At 39.2% G+C, this 22,991-nt stretch overlaps 1 protein-coding gene across 1 annotated transcript in view; it reads right to left on the minus strand.

Moving 5' to 3' along the window:
- The window catches only part of Plppr4 (phospholipid phosphatase related 4), a 39,915-nt gene extending 17,668 nt beyond the window's left edge, over positions 1-22,247 (minus strand). The window contains exon 1 of the mRNA XM_021158220.1: positions 21,421-22,247. Coding sequence (XP_021013879.1) covers positions 21,421-21,645 — 225 coding nt within the window. The 5' untranslated portion in view covers positions 21,646-22,247. The remainder of the gene's footprint in view (positions 1-21,420) is intronic.
- Positions 22,248-22,991: the final 744 nt, after the last annotated feature.

Here is a 22,991-nt window from a genome sequence, read left to right on the forward strand (position 1 = left end):
CATAGCAGCCTTATTTATAATAGCTAGAAGCTGGAGAGAACCCAGATATCCCTCAAGAGAGGAATGAATACATAAAATGTGGTACATTTACACAATGGAGTACTACTCAGCTATTAAAAAAATGAATTTATGAAATTCCTAGGCAAATGGATGGACCTGGAGGGAATCATCCTGAGTGAGGTAACCCAATCACAAACTCACATGATATGTACTCACTGATAAGTGGATATTAACCCAGAAACTTAGAATACCCAAGTTACAAGTTGCAAAACACATGAAACTCAAGAAGAAGGAAGAGCAAAGTGTGGATACTTTGTTCCTTCTTAGAATTAGGAACAAAATACCCATGGAAGGAGTTACAGAGACAAAGTTTGGAGCTGAGAGGAAAGGATGGACCATCTAGAGATTGCTGTACCCGGGAATCCATCCCATAATCAGCCTCCAAACGCAGACACTATCGCAAAGGCCAGCAAGATTTTTCTGAAAGGACCCTGATATAGCTGTCTCTTGTGAGGCTATGCCGTGGCCTGACAAACACAGAAGTGGATGCTCACAGTCAGCTATTGGATGGAACACAGGGCCCCCAATGGAGGAGACAGAGAAAGTACTCACAGAGCTGAAGGGATCTGCAACCCTATAGGTGGAACAACAATATGAACTAACCAGTACCCCAGAGCTTGTGTCTCTAGCTGCATATATAGCAGAAGATGGCCTAGTCAGCCATCATTGGAAAGAGAGGCCCCTTGGTCTTGCAAACTTTATATGCCCCAGGACAGGGGACCTCCAGGGCCAAGAAGTGGGAGTGGGTCAGTAGGGGAGTGGGGGGTGGTATGGGGGACTTTTGGGATAGCATTTGAAATGTAAATGAAGAAAATACCTAATAAAAATATATATAAGACATTAGCAAAAAAAAAAAAAGTGCTGTGGAATTGACATTCACACAATGCTTCCTATTTGTCTGCCTTACCAGGCTGCTCTCAGCCTCTCACCCTTCACCTAGTGATGTCATCTTTCTCTTTACTTACCAAGTCTCTCATCCATTCCTCTCACCCATTAATGTCACATGGAGACTTCTGGGGATTTTCTAGTTCATTTCCCTTCCCACCTTAAGCATCCTGTTGCTTGCCATTCTCACCTTAACCAAATCCAAATCCAGTCTACCAAGAACAAAATCCAAGTGCTATATCATGGATTTGAACCTTTGTCACTATCTGGACTTGATCTCAGTCTTGGATTCTTCCAGTGACACACTCCTAGCACTCCTCAACTCTGTGTTGACCACATTCAGATTGTTCTTCATGCTTGCCCTGTGGGAGTCAAATGCACTGCTGCCCAAGGTCCTTTACATCTCTGCCTCCTTCATTTCTTGTCCTCTCCTTAGCTCTTTGCATGAAGGGCATTTCTCTATCAGTAATGGTAGCATCCAGTGTCCTCCAGCTATAGTGGCCTTTGGTCCTCCTCAAAGGATTTTGTATCTTGATTTTTCTCAATGACACTTATTAATCAAAATAACTTGGCAATTAACATTATGCTAGTAAAATTAATAATTAACTTATTTAGCTTTCATCTATAAATTATTACTAAAATAAACACTTAACAGTGAGAATCTGCCAATATTATTTATTGCTGAGTCCTTGAAGCATAAAACTATTACTAGCACATTTTAACACCCAATACATCATTTGGTAGTTTTTAATGGCCAATAACAACTTATCAATAAATGACTAACTGAATAAATGTGTAAGCCTTAATGTATTACAGTAAGTAGGTTGCATTATCACATTTAGCAAATAAAAAAAAATGCATGCCATCCAGTGAAATAAAAACTTTGGATTGCAGTAGCTTATTTTTATTGTACGAATATCCCATGTAATGATTGAAAAATGCACTGAATATTATTCATTGTTTATCTGAATTTTTAATTTCACCGGCTATGTGTTTGGCTGCCTTTTGATTAATCACAATGTAGTTCCTAACTGTAGAGAATACCCATCTCAAAAGTGAGACTGAGAGTGAATAACGAACACACCCATGTCAGTCTCTTGCCTCCACAGACATTTCCCTCCCCCGACATAACTGCTCTTTCAGTTTAAGGTTTTGCTGTTTAGGGAATATTTACATAACCAAACCATAAAGATTTTTATGAGAATACTATTAACCAGTAATTATTTCGGGTTATTTGTTTAAAATGTAAATACACAAGATGGAAATCACACTTTCTATTTCCAAGAAGTCTTTTTATGTAATGAAGTGGGCATTAGGCTTATTGGAAAGTTTAGTGATGAATGGTGATTAATTTATTTTTGTCTTTCTGGCTTACAAGTGGGTGATTTTCACCAAACAAAACATTGCATTGAAATATTCATTTCTTTTCTTATCTGTAATCCTTTAGTGACTCCAAAGAGCTGGTTATTTCTTCATACTCTTCCGTAGTCTGGTGTACAGCAAAAGTAACTTTTCATCTTGACCAATAAAACTGCTCTTCCTGGTGTGTGTGCATGACTAAAATTTTCATTTGATCTACATTAATATATTTCATTTTAACTTAGCAAATATATCACGTCTTACATGCCAGATAATTTTGTTTTGGCAATGAATTTATGATTTTAAATCACGTGATTTAAATAGCATCACAACAGCAGTAATAACGGCCGACTGAGATTCTGAACCAAACTCATTTCAAATCTTATATATTAAAACTCTATTCGATTGTCCTTCCCCCAAATTAAACAGAAACAAACCATTCATATGATGAAATATGACTAGTGTCAGTTTAAAAGATTACTGTTAGCTTGCAGTTTTTCTGTATTTATTGCTTAGTTGAAGTATATTTTAACTAGTCTTAACTGAGTGGTTTCTATAAAAGTTAAAAGATCTCTTCATTGAAAAGAATTGTGAATTTATATACTTTACATCCCAATCACAGTTTCCTGTCCCTCTTCTCCTAGTCCTTCCCTCTCACCTCACCTCTCTCCATCCCACTCTTCTCAGCAAAGAGGATACTTCCCATGGATAGCAACCTGCTTTGACTTATCAAGTTGCAGTAGGACTAGGCATATCTTCTCCAGCTGAGCCTACGTAACATAGCCACTTAAGGAAAAGGGGCCCAAATGCAATCAACAGAGTCGGAGACAGCCCCTGATCCAGTTGTTAGGGAAATCACATGAAGACCAAGTTGCACATGTGTTACATATGTGTTTGGAGCCTGGATGATACCATGCATGCTCTTTGGTTGGTGGTTCAATCTCTGAGAGCCCCCATGAGTACAGGCTAGTTGATTCTGTTCGTTTGCTTGTGGTGTGTTTGAGCCCTCTCCCTCCTTTCAATACTTCCTCTCTCTCATCCACAAGATTCCTCAAGCTCTGCTTAATGTTGAATAAAATATTTTATTTTTAACCAGATTTCGTCAACCACGTTTCATTTTTCCTGGAACATTTCTTGAACTTTTTAATATGTATTTTGCACATGGGAGTTGGATTTGAGATCTTCAGTGTCCACCCAGTTAACATTTGATGATTGGGTTTTTTTTTTTTTTTTTTAAAGAGGTCATAGACTTACAAGGTGACTTTAAATTTTATCAATATGAGCAATCTGAAAATAAAGTTGGCCTTCCTTAGCAGAGACACCTTTCTCATTGGACTTCTGTGAATGACTGCTTTACATATAAACTGTGCTCAACTGTGTTAGTAAAGACACAGCCGAAGTACGAGGCTAATGTTCTCAATGTGTGTGAATGAGAAATGGGAGTGAATGCTAAGAAGTTTGCCAGTGTAGTGGAGCCAGGCTTGAAGTGACTTTCAAGTGACTGTGAGGTTCTAGTGGCAGTATGTTCACGTCTATCAGAGATGACCTTGGAAGTAATTATACATTTTCAGTTTTCTTATCTATGAAATTAGCTACATTGGGAGCACTCATCACTGCCAGTCAGATGATAAGATGAAATGAGCTATTGCAAACCAGGTAACAGTTTACTTTGATCCCCTTATACACATTTCTTTATCCTTCCATTAATTTAGGTAACTATCACTTAAAAAATTAAGTAGACAAATCAAGGGATAGATTTGTGAAAGGTGACAACAACGTTTATTATAGGACATGATAATTGTCCAAATTTATTATTAGTGTTGCTAATTACTCACTGTGTCTAATTCCTAAGTTAAACTTTATTATAAGGCTGTGTTCAAAGAAAAATACATATAAGGTTTATAGAAACAGCTTCTGGTAACCTCAAAAACACCTAAAATGAGTCCTCTGCAAGAAGGCTGGCCATTATTTAAAACTGTCCAATGTAATCATATAACATTAGCAATAAACTTCTTGATTCTCACCTCAATTTCCTAGCACCCACTTTCAAGAAATTATTTATTAATGCTGTTTTTTTGGTTTTGTTTTTTTATTTTTTTTTGTTTGTTTTGTAGTGATCTGCTATGGAATGGGTCTGATGCTTTCCCAAAGTAAACATTTTCAGGCTATGGTTTAACCTTTCTATATTGCCATTACTGGTTGCTAATATCAGAATGACTTCCAAATAGACACACACGCATAGACACACAGAGACAATAAGTTGACATGTGAATTAAAATGATTTCTTTTACTAATATTTACGTCTTGCTGTCTTCCCCACATTAGATAATTTTTTTGTAGCTATGTAATAGTTATCTGTGTTTCAGTAAAAGCCTGTTTCAATACCTTTACTTGGTTTCAAAGCAAGGAATAATTTTCTATCCTTTTGATGTTAGTGTCTCTATTTTTTTCTTAGAGGTCATTTAGTTTTTGACTTTTGCATCATTGTTTATGTGTGTGTATGTGTGTGTGTGTGTGTGTGTGTGTGTGTGTGTTACTGTCAAGTGCAGTGAATTAAATTGCAGTGCTTTTTCTGTCAAACTTGCCTTCAAAAGCATCTTTTCATTTTTGAGGTACTTAGCAACATAAATTTCTTTTGAATGTAGGAAAGTTAATAGGCAAGATGTGCTAATTTGGGCACACATATATAAAATTTTATATGCACATAATAGGTCCAGACTTTGATGGCATTTAAAATGACATTGTGAAGATTTAAAATTGTCTATATAAGCAATTATAGATGGTTTATGTCTTGTGATATAGCTAAGAAAATAAAAAGTGGGAGCCAGCCTGCTTCCTGCAGCCTTAAAGAGGAGGGAAATTACCTGAAGAATAGAAAAGTTGTTCTCTAAGGGAACAAATTGATTCTTATAATTACCATGTACTACTATGAAACTTGTGAGTGAAAATGATAGAGCAATTGAAGAGAAAATAAAACGTTAACTTTTGGAGCACAGAGCTAAGGAGAAGGGAGGTATTTTAAGAGATCACACTTGCTGAGTAATGCTGATTTTTCTCATATCAGTTTTTTAAAAATAAATCTAAAGTATATGCCAGTTTTGGTGGCGTATTTATGCAATCCACCATGACATCTTATCTCAGACAGGTAGATTACATGCATATAGCATCCTGGTAATAAGGACACGGCTCCCCCCCTCCCTGGAGAGGCAGCATTCACTTTGCTCTCTACCTGGTGGAACACATGTTGGTTCCTGTCTTGGGTCTATTGCATGGCCACAGTGGATTCAGAATCCTGGAAGAACCTAAGGTGGGGACAGCATCTTCATAAAAAGTCACTCAACATATATAGTGCTGTTGAATTATCTGCTTACTCTTTTTTTTTTTCCTCATAAATCTCTATTGAGAGCCTGCCTGCTCACAGAAGTCATTGTTCAGGGTTTGATTAAACAGAGACTTTAATCTCATGGATATACTTTCTAGTTGAAGAAGGTGGATAAAAATGAAAAACAAATCTTGGAAAAACTGCAATGTTTAAAGAAGGAGGTAGTATTTCAGCTCCTGGATTCTTTATACCTTAGGCAAGACCTAGCTTAGATGCTGTCTAGTTTATCCAGCTGGAAAAAGTAACCTTTGATAGTTTCAGGGCAGTAGACTTGGCAGGGAATTGGAGTTAAGGGCAGGAGCTGGGATTTTATATAAAGGAAAACTGGAAACATTCAGAGAGATGAAATTGAGGTATAACATAACTCAAAATATCTTTTACCAAGGTCTCTTGGGGAATGGGATTGAGGATAGACAGCAGGAGTTCTAAAGTCGAAGCAGAGTGAAAATTTGAGTTCCCTTCAAGACTTAGCAAAACGTGTATTCATCTGTAACAGATGTAAGACACTTGTTAGGTTTACAGTTCAAACTACATGGGAAAGGGAAGAAGTCTCAAATTGAGGTGACCTGAATTCTAGTGAATACAGGGTAGACCTAGCTGTCCAGTCAAGAGAGGAGATGACTGTTATGGGAAACAGAACTAGAGCTCTAGAGAGTTCAGCAATTATGAGTGTAGTTATGGAGACATAACAAAAATTCAGTGGATCGTCACTGAAGAAGAGAAAATAATAAAGATAGTGTTCAGGGACTTGCAATCCAAGGAGGACCAGCTGGGTCATTTCCTGGGAAGAATGTTGAGAGAAACCTGGATGAGAGTGATCAAAGATTCTATAAAAATAGTTTTATGACTGTTCAAAGTGAGATGTTCCTTGGCTGTTTGAGTACATCTATACAGCGAACTCTACTGTGTTATTTTGGGGGGGGGTGAAACATAGGGAGGAAGGATGCAGCTCCAGGCATAGCCATAGGGGTGTTTAAACATAAGAAGCACCCTCACTTTTGAAGAGCTACACTTGCACAGAGATTTCAAAGTTATCTTGGTTTTGCTATGAGTAATACAAGGACTCAAAGAATATAATTATGCAAATTGTTCAAAGGAACATTTTGAGATAATAACAAATTTAAAATGGGAAGTCTAAGAGAAATTTTGACATATTCCAAAGACATATACAGTGGGGAATTTAGGGCTGGAGCAATGGCTGAGTTGGCAAAGTGTTTGCTGCAAGTATGAAGATCTGAGACTGGTCCCTAACACCCATGTGAAAGGTAATCCAGGGTGGCGTTTGCTGTGATCCCAGGGCTGGGGTGGAGAGAGGAGCAAGGAGGGTGTGCTGCCTTTAGGTGAAGTGTCTACCTCCTAGCTCAGTGAGAAATTCTGCCTCAAAAAAGTAAGGTAGAGAAGCGGGGGATATTGCTCAGCCCATAAAGCACTTGCCAAGCAAGCATGAGGATCACAGTCGAGAACCTCTGTCCTATTCATAAAACCACACAGATCCCACACATAAGAGGATTGTAGTAGCCACACCCACAATCCCAGGGATCTGATAGAGATGGGAGGCAGAAGCAGGAGAATCTCTAGATGCTCTCAAGCCAGTTCGCCAGTGTCCCACACTCAAGGCTGCGTTTTGACCTTGACACGAATGCTGTGGCTCATGTGCATCTGCACTCACACACAGTCAGAAAAGGAAAAAGGAGCAGAGTAAAGTGGAGACCAAGGAGGGAGCGCAACATAAACATTTCGCTCCCACATATATGCACACACATGTCCACACACACATGAGCACAGGCACCAAATGTAAACTTTCACATAGTAAAACATATATTGAAATGGAATTCAAAGTGGGAAAATATGAATAGGTCAAAATAGTTTTATTCAGGTTTGTTCATCAAAAAGGTTGCTGAAAAGGTTGCCAACACACTTTCTTCTCCCTATTATACAAACTTTAATGGCATTGTTTGACATTTGTGTGTGTGTGTGTGTGTAGACGATACAGAAAACATTTCCTCAAAATAGTGACAATAAAATAGTATCACAAATATAGTATGAAGCTTTATGGTTTCTAAAGCCAGCTTGGATGAATAATAATGAACCTTAAAAACGGGTTATAAGAGCAAACCGACATTTTCAGTATCAATAAAGCAATGGCTTAGTATGAGTTTTTACTATCCTAAAACCCAGATATCTGAACTAGTTTTTGCATATAAAATGGGATATGTAGAGACAAATTAAAGCAGGGCAGTGCAGGCACAGGAGACCAGTGTTGGTCTCTGTGCCCAGAGCTTCTGTAGCTTCCAGGCTCTGGGCAATATCTAAACCTGTTGGGGCTTTAATTTGTTAACATTGAAATGAGGGGGTTTCTTCTATAGCTATCTGCTTCTAAAATCTCCCACATGCAACACAGTCGAAGACACATTTCCTCGTACTTCTTTTCAGTCATGGCTCGTCTAAGGAAAAGCATTAAGGTTTCCTGTCTCTTACTTTTTCAGTCTGTTTCTTTCCCCCTCCCCCTACCAGAGCTAACAGGCTGATTTTCATAGAATTATACTCTCTGACCCTGCAACTACCAGCATCCGTAACAAAGCCTGCCGGGCCTTTTCTCAATGGCATTCATGACCTTCCTGATAAATTTTCTTTTTTTAAAATGCTGACCTAAGTCTACATGCCACACACTCTCAAAACACACATCTCAGGCCTCTATCATGCTTATATCTCAAAAGAGACATCCTATAAAACTTTGCATTATGGTGTATTTTTACATTTTTTTAAAAAAAAAACAAACTCTCTTCCACATCTTTTTCTCTCTCTCTAATCTTCCTGCCCTCTGTTTAGAAGTGAGGCTCCCAGTATTTACATTTAATATATAGTTTCATTAAAAGAGTTGTTCATTTGTCTTTGATTTTACATATTTATACCTTACCTGTGTCATCCTAAGATCAGGAATCTGAAAGTAAGATCTTCATATAAACCAGTGTTTTGGATATGTTTACTAAATGTTCGAGGGATTTAACTGAAAGAAATCAGGAAGTTGCTATCAAAGGAGATAGAAATGTAATTTGTTTACAGTACTTGGTATTCTGTTAGGGCATAGGTATTTATGCCAGCTGCTGTGTTGATCTTAATAGGTTGCTAAATTGAATGTAAACTTTGTGTAGTCTAAGTATTTGTTGGCATCCTCAACTTATGCTTTAAAAACTGCAGTGTGGATAAATTATATAAATTGTACAACCATCGTAAAGTCAGTGAGAACACTAGTCTCTGGGCTGCTTTGTTTGAGTTGCACCTTGCCCCTCATCCCCAATGGGCAACAATGTCTACACTTCCCATGATGGAAATGGACCTCTTAGGTAACTTGTATGGTTTGAAAACACCTACCCCTTTGCTTTTAACTCTTAATCACTTTTTTTTTACTGACTACTTCCTTGTCATCTAATTATGACAAGTATTTCACTTGCTCACATCGATGACTGGTCCTTTCTAGATCCCATTGTACTTTGACTAAAAACAGAATTCATCGAGCATAGTCATACTTCAAGAGAGACATGTGGATGCCGAGTTTTATTTAGATATTTTCACTTACTTGTCTGATTTAATTTCAATTACTTCCTTGGGAATATTATGGTATATTTTAGAATAAAGACTTTGCCCCAGATACTTCAACAATCTACTTGATGTCTGCATGGCCAGGACTATAATTGAATTCTGCTCCACTAAATTCCTGGAATCCTGTGCCCCATTACATCTTACTGCTGTTCTATCACATGTTGCCATCTGGCACTTGTCTAATGCTTTTCAGGAAAAGATAGCCCCAGGAATCAGTGGTCATGCCAGCTCAGAGGACAGAAGGTTAGAGGGAGCCATGTGTGCAAGGGGCTTGAGCAGCACCAAGAATGAGGGATGTTGGGCATTTCCAAACTGCAGTTCTACTAATAAGAGTATTTCCAGGTCTTAGTGATTCTTGGAGTAGTTTCTCCAAAACCATCATGTTTTTATTGATATTGATGATATCTTAAGAACTTTAAATACTTGGGATGTGAGCTGAGTTTGTCTCCACTTTTACCTTCCTTAGTGAATTGTTTTTAATATATTAGAAATTGGGCACTACCAAGGCTCTGATAGGTTTCTGGCTTTTGGAGTTTTCCTGGAGTCCCGCCTCAGGAACACCATGATGCTCCAAGGATGCCTGAATCACAGCATCCTCATTGTTTAGGATAGACATTGCTCTATTACTGATCTCCTTTATTCAAATGACAGGGTCTTTAGAGTTGAGAAACTTCTTTTTACTTTTTTACTTCCTATATATCCATAGTCCTCAACATATAATAAGTTAATGCCTATATGGATGATCTGAGTGGAGATGGCATATGCTTAGGTTGTTCCTGTCATGTAAACACACACACACACACACACACACACACACACACACACACACACACACAAAAACAGAGAGAGAGAGAGAGAGAGAGAGAGAGAGAGAGAGAGAGAAAGAGAGAGAGAGAGTCTTATACTGTAGTTAAAAACCCTACACTTAAAAGTAGTCTTATTTATATCGACCATACACACAGAAATAACTTATTTCCAATTTCTAAAGTTTTGTTAGTGGATTGCTTGAACTCTCACAATTTTGTAAGAGTTCAAGAACACAAGAGATTTAAATTGGGTCCTCCCAATAGTGGAAGTGGTTAATCGCAAATGTTCTTCTATGTCTTTATGTCTGAATATAAACTGTATTTATATTCTAAATAGCTCTAAAAAGACTAATTACAATGTCTCATTGATTTAATAGTAAAGCCTAATATAATACTTAGTGGCTGCTTTATTACCTGAATATTGATCTAGCATGAGGCTTGGGGGTTGGGTTTTGTAAGCAGCAGCCTTAAGCCCAGACGCTGAAAATTGGCTTCTCATCCATGATTAGACACTGAAGTGTGTGCACTGTCTTGGCAAGAATTTTGTTCCTGAAACCAAATTAAAGATGAAGACCTGAGGCTGGGGACCAGTATTTCATGTGTTGAAAGTAATTGCTTTGTAAATCTTTTCTTATGGGCATAATTTCTCTTTTCTGTAACATACAGCTGACTTTCAAAAATATGGTACTAAGAGCAACTTAATGCTCCTGATATTTGACAGGTATTATTTAAAGGATTTTGCAGATGTGAGTTCAGGCAATCTCGATGATTCATTTTTTTTAAAGGAAAAGGCTACTATTACAGATGTCTTATGGATAAGAGAACAGAGTGTGGAGACACTACATGATTTTTGTGAAGTTCTTCAGCTTGGTAGCTGGGTTGCTAACTCAAGGCATGAGACTCCTGTGTTCATGTTCGTAACCCCTGTGCCTATTGCCCTTTCTTAGAAACGCGACCTACCCCTTCCCCAAATAACTGAGGAACTTTAAAATTAAATATAGAACCATTTTCGTTTGTATACCATCTGCTGGGTGGTGTTGAGCAAATGTCTCTTGATATCTTCTAAAGAAAAGTAAGGCTAGCAATACTGAGATAGAGTGATGTTTTTCATTTCTAATTATAGATTTCATCTCAAAAGAGGACCCATACAGACACATGCTGGATATTCTGGTTTTCTCTCTATCTTAAACAGTCCACTGGATTTTCTCATTAAATGATACAATAAGTAGAGTTTTAAAATGAGAACTCATGTGGACAACAGATGTTGACACTAATCTCTAGCCTTTTAATAATTTAAAAGGCAGGGCAGTATTTCTGATATAGTATTCACTCTCATTTCCTTTACAGGTAAAAATGTCTCCACAAACTAAATATGAGAGTTACTAAAAATCTCTGGGCTGGAGACATAGCTCAGTGTTCGAGCTTTTAGACAAACGTATATGAAACTCTGGGTATGATTTCAGTACTAGGAAAAACAAAAAGAAAAAACATTTCTACTGTTAGTCTTATTTTACTTCATACATTCATTAAGAGTTTACTGAAAATGTTCTTTCTGGAAGGAGTCACTCCAGTAATTCTTAGATATTGTTTCCATTCAACTAAGAGGCACATCATAAGCAATTAGTAAATAAGGTATTTAATTGGCAAATACATGGCCATGAAATTATAAAGTAAATCAACCCCAAAACATTATTGTAGCATTTTTCTTTATCAGAGTATACTGGCCCCATTGGGTTCTGTGCATGAGGAACCAGTACAACCTTCTGAGGTGGAAGTTCACCTGTAATCAGTCTCTAAGCACAGGCTTTTGGTGCCATATTAAGGTCTTGACAGTCTGTTCTCATGTATTTTTATTCCCATTTTCAGCAATAGTTGCCTGTAAAGTGCATTGATAATTTTGTTTACTTTTATCAAAATTGCCTTGATTTTAATCACTCAGATTTCTTTTTTATCCTTAATATGCCTAATGGGTTGGTCAACTTTAAAATGGTCAGAAACCATTTTGTTATAACAAGCAAGCAATTGTACTTTCCTATGTGACTGACATCTTTTTCTGCTTTAAAAACAACCAAGTAAACTGCAATGGACTCACTGCCAGTTGTTTCAGGGTCTAGTAACTCACAGGAAAAAAAAAACCCAACTAAACATTAACTATGTCATAATTAGCACTTTTGTTCTTGGCATTCAACATTTCTAAAACCACTTGACCAGAAATATATTATCCCATTGCAGTTATCTGGAATTTCATTTCTAACATATTCTAGAAAGTAAGTCAGAAACCTGAGATGCCCCTGGCCCTCAAAATTAAGCCCCTTTACAGTTTAAATACAAACTTTGTGTTTCCTAATGATAAGATGCTAGAACAGCACTGGTTGGTTTTCTTTCCTTCTTTTTCAAGTGTGTGTGTGTTGTGTGTGTGTGTGTTGTGTGTGTGTGTGTTGTGTGTGTATGTTGTGTGTGCATGTGTGTGTATGGTGCATGTAATCATGTGCATGTGTGTATGTCTGTATATGGTGCATGTACACATGCGCATGTGTATGGATGAACACAGATATGGGTATGTTGTCATATACAAGCCGGAGATGGATGCTGAGAACCATCTTCTATTGTTCTTGCACCTGTTCATTGAGACAGAATCTCTCAATCAAACCTAGAACTCACTGGTACAGCAAGTCTTGCTAACCAGCTTTCTCTGGGGGGGTGGAGTGGGGGGCGAGTATCCTGAAGGTTGCCCACCATTCCCACCTGATACTTACTTGGGCATCTGAGGGTTCAGTTCTGGTCTTCACACTTGCTGTGATTGTGTTTAAACTTCTGGGTCATCTCTCTATCCCCTAATCGTTGGGTTTTAATAAAGTCTCTAGACACACCTGTGTCAGTCTATTTAAATTAGAGTTTACTAGTAAATAAGAGTTAATATCTGCTTCTAACCTGTGTTAGAGAATTAGATGAGTTGACATTATATGAATTAAAAATTATATTAAAGAATGGAAAATTCAGTTATTTTATAAATATTGTTTTATATCACATTATTTTTCCCAGTTTTTTCTTTCCTTTCTGAAAACATACTCTATTAATATCGAGTGAAGAAATTGTGAAATTATATGTGAACAGTTTGGCAATCTGATGAGGAAATAAAACTTTTAGCATTTTCTTCTTTGGATGTATCTGTGCTCCATAATAGAAGGGTGTGAGTGTGTGGAATACTAATTTAGAAAAGGAGCAGGTCCAGTCCTGACTGCCATAACACACTGTTTAGTGTGATGCTGTGGAAGGCACTGAGAAGCAGGTGCACACAACAAGCACAGTTCATCCACATGCCAAGTTAGAATGACCTGCGAGAGCTTTGACTCAGACCAGAACATTCTCTCATAAAGAATGGAAGCATGGTGGAAGAGAAGGTGGAAAGACTGTGGAGCCACATGTTGGGGACAGAGGGGACTACTGGGAAATAGTGTCTTCTAGACATTACAGGGCCACTCAGTCATGAGCTCCCAGCAGCTGCTGTTCCCTGATTAAGAGCAAGCCTATCAACCCATGTCCCAGCATGGATGGAGGAGCTCGAAAGCACCTAGCTGAGGAAGTATTGAATGTTGATGGCCACTGATTGAGGGTTAACCTATTTGCTTCAGGGTTGTGGACCCCTACTCCCTGGACTCAGTATGCTACTTCTTAAAAAGGATAGATGGTATGAAATTGTTAAGGGGATGTGGAAGATGGCTAGAAGGAGCTAGAGTGAGGAGTGGGGTTGGACATTATCAAAGCTCATTATATTCATTTGTCAAACCCTCAAAATAACAAATGTTTAGGATAAGAATTCTAAAAATCATAAAAACCAGAAAAGAAACCTATGGCAAAAGTTAGGAGAACTTTGTCTTGGTATGTATTAACCATACATATCTTTAGTTAACTTTAATTTTTTAAAAGTTTTTAACACATGACAGAAATATGTCAGGTGTTTTTGGGTTATGCAGCTAATTCTGTAATGAGAGTACTTAACTCTGTATTTTGTACAGGAGTGTTTGGTTGTGAGAGAGCCAAGGCTTTTGTATGTTATAGTATCTACACACTCCAAGGGGACAATTGTTCTGTAAATGACAATTGATAAACATTTCCAGCATTAAAAGCAATCATTATTTCTCAAATGCAAGTCATCTTAGACAATCTGATGACTAAACAGGCCTCCAAGTCTCGCTCACAGGTTAGATCTCCAGTAAACTCACATGCACTCACTTCTACCTCCAGTTTTCTTAAGATCTCTCTCCTCTAGCTTCACTTTGTATCAATTTGCTACAAGTCATTTATCCAGCCTTATCTCTTCGTGACCCTGTCCTACCCATTCCACTTCCTTTAAACTCAGCTTGAGGGCTTCCCTTCCAATCCGAGCATAGCTCCTCATGAATTTCCACAGGCACCTGATGAACACCATTTGTTCTGGCTAAAAAAGGACATTTTTGCAAGTGCACAATGATCATGGATTTCAAAATATCCATGCCAGAAGGAAATCACTTACCACCAAACAGGAAATAGTAGCAGCAAAATTAAACTCAGTAGTGGAATACATAGAAAAATTTATTCTTCTGCTTTGACAAACTCTCAACCAGACTTGCTTAATTGCATGCCCTCTAGTACCATGAGGCTCGCTGAATCAAAGACAGGCTCATCTCTTTATTTTACTTCATCACTAAATCCAGCATTGTTACTGGAAGTGTGCATGGTGTAACATGGTACAATCATAGAGTGTGGGCAAAACTGGGCCTGATTCAAATCTTGGCTTCATCCTTTTACTGTAATGTCTCTGCAAAGATATTTGACTCTTTGAGCTACCATTTTCATATTTAAAACGCAAAGATAATAATGCCTTGTTAGGGCTAGGCATATTTCTAACACTTGGGAATGAGGCAAGCTTAGGATAGAAACTGAAATCTGGTTATAAGAAACAAAAACAGAAACGAAAACCAGCCAACCAAACAAAAAAACAAAACAAGACAAAACAAAAAACAGTCAAGCCAACAAGAACAAACTACCTCCTTTGTGTAATGGTTCTGAGGATGGATGATAATGTAACCAGAGCGTCTGCCACATAAAATACACTTGAAATTTACTAAATTTTATTATTATTATTGCTATTACTATTATTATTATTATTAAGATCATTGTCACCACCATTATCAACAACACTATCATTATAACTCTCTTTGAAGCCAACAGAAGAAAACTAATACTTTCCTGATATAAAAATGTAGGACATTTACTCATGGAGAAAAGATAGAGATTGTGCGTTTGAAGAGAGAGAGAGAGAGAAGTCACTAACAAAGAGTTGTGTGCTTGAAACTTGCTCTTGGAGAAGTGTCCTCATTTGACCCTATCTCTAGGACTTAGAAATCTATTCTCTTCTTTCCTACTTTCCTACTTTGCATCAATTTGTGGATTGTAACCAACTGGGGAGGGGTGATTTGCCAGCTCATCGCACTTGGCAGAGTCTAGAAGAGTTTTTTGAGGAGACTATCTCTATCTAGTTTAGAAAAGATGGAAAAAGTCACAGTTACTATTTTGGTACATGGAAACTCAGTGATGTTGTGATACTATTTTTCTTGCTGATATTAATGTTCATGTAAAATGAAAATAAGCTATATTTTACAGAAAGATGAAATAAGCTATGTAAACCTGACAAAACAATGATCTGGAATATGGAAATGTTGTGGATTCATGTTAAAGTTAAGATCTAAATATCTTGAAAAATTTCTCCAAAGAAATAATTTTATTTACCTTTAGGTTAAAAGGCTTTGGTTATATGTTTCTGACTCTGTTTTATATTTTCCCCACCACCAATGTCCACATGTGTCTGGGTGCAGAGTTTTGAGCGTGGTATGTATTTACATAAAACAAAAGATTGTGGTCCTATCTTTATATGTATCCCCTTAAAATCCATTAAACATTTCTTCCTCTTCTACAGGTAAGCATTATCTCACAGATTGAAAAATATGCTACAAAGCTGAACAATGTTAAAATAAAAAGAAATCTGTTGCCCACTTATTTCCCTTTCATAATTTCCATTTGGGGACTTTACAAATGATTTATTATTTACATGACATGTTGAATGACCTTGAAGCAGTGCGACTAATGAGAAAAGGATTATGTGCCTGAGCATAGGGGGTTGTGATAGGGCTGTGCATAAAGGGGATCCACCCAGACTGCCAGCTTCATGGGATGTAAGACTCAGTGATTACGCCTGGACAGCCTTTGGCTGGTGCTAGCTAGCTAGCTATGCTCCCAGCTGCAGTCACCAAAACAGGAGAGACAGATATCACTTGGAGAAGGCTTTGCAAACTAAAATGCAAGCACATATTGGCCTACTTTTGGTTTAATATAATACTACCCTGGATGTCTTCTTGTTTAAGGGTCTGGTCTATCCATAGCTGGCCTTTCTTTTCTTATGTTGAACAGTGGAAAACTGAATTATCCAATTAATCAATAAAGTAGGGTGCTATTCTAGAAGCCATCTTGCTTTTCAATTTACCACAGGATGTTACTGCCAACCTTGAACCTTTTTATCAGCAAAACAGAAGACAAAAGAAACAACAACAACGATGATGATGACGATGATGACGACAACGATGACAACAACATCCTTCCCATTAACTTACTGTCAAGCATGATTGTGAACCAGGACAGGTTTGCTTGAACTTAGAAGCTAACCAGTGTGACTTGTGCTCACAGGATTATAGAGGCACTTTGCCAGAGTAAGTGGGCTGGATCATCTCTGTTCCTTGTCTAACCTGGGGACACTAGCTGCTGGTTGGTGAGACAGTGTGGCGTGTGCACACTGTCTGCTAAGTCTTTGTGCTGAGCATCTTCCAGCTGAGGACAGCTGAACTGAGGATGCAGGTCTCTCTCACCTCTGAGAATGTGCTCACACCTTACCATAGCTTCCTGCTTTGTTGTTGCTGGTTTATCTGCTTGTTTTCTTTATGAATTGGGGTCTAAGCTATGTTGCTAAGGCTGGCTTCAAACTCCTGGACCCAAGGGATCACCCCAGCCCAGCCTCCCAGGTGTTGTCTTCTTGCTCTTAACAGAGAAGAAGCAGAAGAAGTAACTTTGCCTGTATGTGTATTCTCTCTGTAAGTGGAATGTAACAGTCTACGATGGTGAACATGAAGTTTGAGTTGGTGCCCATTCTGTCTTAAATTTTGCTTTATAAGTTTGGCTGTGTTATTTAATTTCTATCTATTTCTTTTTAAAAAAAATCTAGACAACAATGTCCTCTTTTATTGAAAATTACATTTATTTACTTATTTATTTATTTATTTATTTATTCATTGTGTATGTATGAATGCATGCATGCATGTATGTATATATGTATGTATGTGTATGTATGTATGTATGTATGCATGCATGTATGTATGTTGCACATTTTGATACAGAGATAAAAGGGCAACATGTGGGAGCGAGTCTATCCTCTCCTTCTTACCCTCCAACCATGTTGGTGCCAGGGACTGAAGTTAGGTCACTAGGCTTGAGCCACCCCACCGACTCAATTTTCTACAACAGAATCACTGAAGACTGAGCTAGAAGGTGCTTTGTAAAGCTAAAGGCTTTACAAAGAAAACTCATATTCCCTATGCAAAGCTAAGAGCACTCCACTGTCTTTAACCATGACCAATATTATAGACTGTATCCAGGGACCATGTGAAACTCAAGCATCTTCTAGAAACTTGGGAGGTGACCGCTTCTGGGGAACAGTGTGAGTGAAGAAGTAGAATTTGTTCAACCTAAAAGGGGAAAGAGTCCACCTCAGGTCAAGGGCAATTGTACAAGAAGAAATGAAAGAACACAAAGTAGTTATCTTACAGACATGATGCCTGAACCACTGAATGTACTCTGTAGCTAAGCAATAGGCGTCTTATTTTCTATCACAGATGAATATATGTATATTCATACTGAGGCTACATGCTTTTTATCACATAAAAGGAAATAGACAACTAGAGAGCTAATGTGGTCAAAATTATGCACGGCATGGCACAGGTGATGTTTGAACCAGGTCAATCTATCTTTAAGGTTCATTGTGTTCCCAATCAATCAAATGTTGCTATTTTCCTGACAGAACTGCATCTAGGTTTATTTTAACCCTCTCTGGTCCATGTGAAATTTTACCAGTTCAGTTCCTTTGTGTAATGGAAAAAAGAAAGCATCTTCAATAAATGGTGGCAGTCTAACTGGCAGTCAGTATGTAGAAAAATGAAAAATGATTCATATTTGTCATCTTGCACAAAGCTCAAGTCCACGTGGATCAAAGACCTCAACATAAAACCAGATACACTATATCTAATAGAAAGGAAAGTGGGAAAGAGCCTCAAACTCATGGGCATGGGGGTGGGGTGGGGATTTCCTAAACAGAGCTTCAATGGTTCAGGCTCTAAGATCAAGAATTTACAAATGGTACTGCATGAAACTGAAAAGCTTCTGTAAGGCAAAGGACATAGTCACTAGGACAAATCGTCAACCTACAGATTGGGAAACCATCTTCTGATAGAGGGCTAATATCCAAAATATATAAAGAACTCAAGAAGCAAAGAACAATCTAAAATGGCCCATACCTTAAAAAAAGGACAAGACCTGAAGACTTTTCTCCCCTGAATACTGGCCTCTCACCGTCTTTATGTTACTTCAGTTATACTCTCTATGCTGATATGTGATGGGAGGAGATTTACTTGAATTTTGTCAATCTATCTTAATCCCCGAGTCATGGGGAACTATGTCCCAAAGCCAAGGGACATTCCTCTAGTGCTTTTAAGTTGATATGTTAATTCAAGTTCTGTTTATTCATCTTGCAAAAGAGACTCATCCTGCAGATTCCTCCCACTAGCTTCAAAATGAGTCATTTCTAAGGAGCTGGGTAGTGCTCGCTGCCAACTCCTAAATAGCTGGAAGAATGATGCCTTCTTCTCTCTTTTACAATCTCTTTAGAGGTTCATCCTGCATTCAAGTTTCAGGGAGACAATTTGCAATCCAATTTTGGAGGTCTCTATTAGAAGTCTATTACCACCCCCAAATACAGTGTTATAGATGCTCATTTTAACCTCACGAGGCAGGCACAGTGGCCCATGCCTCTCATCCCAGCATGTGCAAAGTACAGTCAGGAGGGTCAGGGATTTAAGGCCAGTCTTGCTACTAGTTAGGTTGAAGCCAGCTTGGGCTCCCTTGGCATCCTATTTCAAAACACAACCAAAAATCAAAAGAAGAAAATGCAAACAAAAATCTTATAATAAACTCAATGATTTTCTTCAAGTGATCTCTCTGTAACTTCTCTGGCTTAATGAATTCATAGAAGGTGTCAGAGTGGGTCAATGTGAAAATAATGATTTCCATTCCTGGAAAATGTATAACATTTGTAAGATTTTTTTCCCCTAGAGACACAATTCCCATGAATTATAAAACATCTTTACTTTTAAGATCCTACGTTAAAGGGTTTATAGTCCATGGGAAGGTCCTCAAGAGTCAGCAGTTCAATTCTTTAAGAGATTGAATTGTTTGGTTTGTAGCCTCATTCATTGAGATAACAAACATACACAGCTGTGTTCTGGTGTAGTCAGCTTCCAGCTGACCTCGGATGAGTATCTCTTAGGGACAGGCCCCCAAAATCATTAATTTCTCTCCAATAAACATAAAAGATTTAGATGTGATTAAAAGTGCTTTAGCAAAAAAAAAAAAAAAAAACTAAATGGATCAGCAATGCTACAAGTGGTTTAGCCACTGATGTAGAAGCAGGCAGCTCAGAGTCCCATTCCTTGATTCTGTTCATGGAGCCTTCTGGATACACATAGCCATAGCCTCAAGATTCCTTGTAAAAAAGGACAATAGATGAAACAATGATTTTAAGCAAACAGGGTCTCTCTCTCTCTCTCTCTCTCTCTCTCTGTGTGTGTGTGTGTGTGTGTGTGTGTGTCTCCCCCCCACACACACACACACACCTGCTTCTTTTCTATAGGTCTGAGATGAAGGGAAAGGGTCACAGGTCATTTCTCTGAAACTTATGCAGGTCATATACACCTCTCTTAAAACTTAAATCTTTCCAAAAAATATATGGCACATTAAAGAAACTCTGAGATATACAGCAATATCAAAGGAGAGCCTTGACAGAACATTTCTTCTCCAAGTTTCAACATAGTAGCTCTTCCCCAATCCAGATCAACCTCTCAGTCACCAAACACAGAGTCTGCTGTCTGTGCTTGGAAGTGAGCACCTCCATGTTTGGCTAAAAAGACTACGAAGGAAGGCTATGTATAATGCAGCAACCGTTTCAGAATTCCCTATTCAACCTGAGATGTAATTACACCAACCACAGTTTTACCCTTGGAACTGTTAGATCTTCCTAAATGTATCCTCGCTTCACCTGTAATTTAACAAACCCCTTGCTTAAAGATGTCTTCCGAATGCAATGAATCACAGTACATGGAATCCTGTACCTGTCAATCTTTACACCCCTCCCATAAACTGTCCCTCCCTCAAATGCTGCATTAGGTAAGCCAGAGGTTCATTATGAGTGCAACCCCATATTAATTGCTTAACCGAAATATTGCTCAGGTCAGAATAAAAGCATAGATAAAAAAAAATTGAACTCAGATGATGTCATACATTTGAAATATATATTCACTCGTTTATGCATATATCTACACTGAGCTATATACATATGTACATGGATATATGTATGTGTCTGTGCACACACCCACACACACCATGGCTAAAGGCCTGTCGATTGGTGACTGACATCTAGAAATGACCCAATTTTAGAAGCAGATGAAGTACCATAGCAACTGTAGTAGAAGGGTTTAGGAGGGTTAATAGAAGCCACCGATAATCCTAATACCACATAAACATCTCTGATCCTACAGTCTAGGCAAAACTGTATGCATTTGAATTCCCACCAAAAGCTCACAGAGTTCTAGATATAGTCAGCAAATTGAAAAAACACAAATTCCAAAATACAGGCATCATGGCCCCTCCGGGGTACTGATATCTGCTGTGCACAGCTGGCGCTACAGGGCCAAAAACTAGACCAGTACTCTCACAGGTATCCCTTCCTGGAAGGCCACCCAGCAAGCCGCCCCTAGTGATAACCAGGCGGTGCTGGCAGGTGTCCACAGGCAGACTCGGGGGAGCTCTGGAGAAAAACCTGTGGGAGGAAAGGGAAAGGGTCGAGCATTTAGGAAAGGCAGTGGCTCAAACCCTTGGTGCTCCGGTGTGGTCACCAATCCCGCCCAGGACCCGAATTCGCTCCGGAGCTGTCCGGAAAGATCTGCATTATGCCAGGGCGCTGGGCCAACTCACCTCAACGAAATAAAAACAGGGCAGGAGGGTGACGCTGTCCTTGATCACTTTGCCCTTTGGCCTCTCCTTCGCCGACATCCCGGCCGCCTGCCGGGCTCCGAGTCCTCCCCTGGGCGAGGTGTGCACCGTGCGGCCACCGAGGCGAGCTGCCTGCTCCAGCCGCAAGCGCCCGGCGCCGCTGATGTCACATTCCCCGCGGGCACCGCTGGAACCAGCGCGCTGCATGCAGCGCCCCCGCCTTTTCCCCGCCCCTCTTTGCAGTAACCCCGCGGATCCCCGAACCCGCAGGTCTTCTTCAGCCTTAGTCCGTGTTTTGCGGGCAAGGGATAGCCAGCTCCCTCTCCAAGCTGTTGCTGAGATGGCTTCCCCTCCCTGCTACTCTCCCTGGGCTCTCTCTCCACCGCCCAAGCTGTGAGGCTCTTCTGCTGGCTGGCTGAGCTTGACGTCAAAAATAGGGAAGAGTGGGGGGAAGCAAGAGTGTAGAAGCAAGGCTGAGGAGCCAAGGCACCTGGTCTCACAGGGTCCCCTACCTGGAGTTCCTCTTGCCTTCCTAGAAAACAGAAGCCTGCGTAACACCGTTATCTGCCCTATCCATAGCAAAAGAGACCTCCTACCTGTGCAAAATTAAAACTCAGACTTCATAAGGACAAGTAGGCCATAGAAGGAATTCACTGGGAGCTGGCTGCTATCCAAGCGTGACAGCCCTGCCTGCTGATCTCTAGGGAGGTAACTCCCAGGGAAGCACCTAGAAAAAGCACCAATCAGCTGGGGAACAGAGTGAAAATTTCCTGCATCTGAAGAGAAAGGGTAAATGGGGCATCATCGCTGGCCCCAAAGCTCAGGAAATATTCTAACCACATTCTTAATCCCTAGTGCACTGTGGGAATCACAGCCGTAACTATGGAAGCATGACTCCAAACACTGGAGTCTAAGCCCAAGCCCTGGTTGTCAGGGTCTGTGGCTGCTCTCACATTTGTGATTCTTTTCGCAACCATCAGTGTCAAGTGCTACAGCAGAAGCACTCAAGGGACACAAAGCAACACATGGGGATATCACCCACTTCTGTCACTATCTGTTCTAGGTCATTTCTTGCTCTTCCAAAGTTTCCCTGTCAATCATACGACTTTGAATCCCCAGCCTACTTTTCAGCTGGCTTTTTCCATTGCTGCTCCAGTGGGGTTTTGGCAAGCTAGATGCCATATTCATAACATTCACATTTTACTACCCATGCGGCATCTTGCCTCTACTCCTTCTGCCAAGATTAGGTTTCAGAGTCCTGCAGTGCAATTGCTCATGTACCATACTATTCAGTGAAACTCTACCCCAGGTAAATAAGATGCTTATCTGAACAGCTAAATACAGTAGAATAAAACCACAACATGTGACCTTGGGACCATGGCTTAAGTCCTCCCACCTCTCAAACCTAGTGTGTCCTTCTTAGCTGGCCATGGTTCCATACATATCTTCTCCTAACTTCTCAAAAGCCACACAACCATCTACTTTTATCTTACTCAGAGAATAGAAGCTATAGAAAAAGACTATATTATCCCATATTATTATTCAAAACAGAG

This window comes from Mus caroli, chromosome 3 (genome assembly GCF_900094665.2).
Source record: "Mus caroli chromosome 3, CAROLI_EIJ_v1.1, whole genome shotgun sequence".
In the NCBI taxonomy this organism is placed as follows: domain Eukaryota; kingdom Metazoa; phylum Chordata; class Mammalia; order Rodentia; family Muridae; genus Mus; species Mus caroli.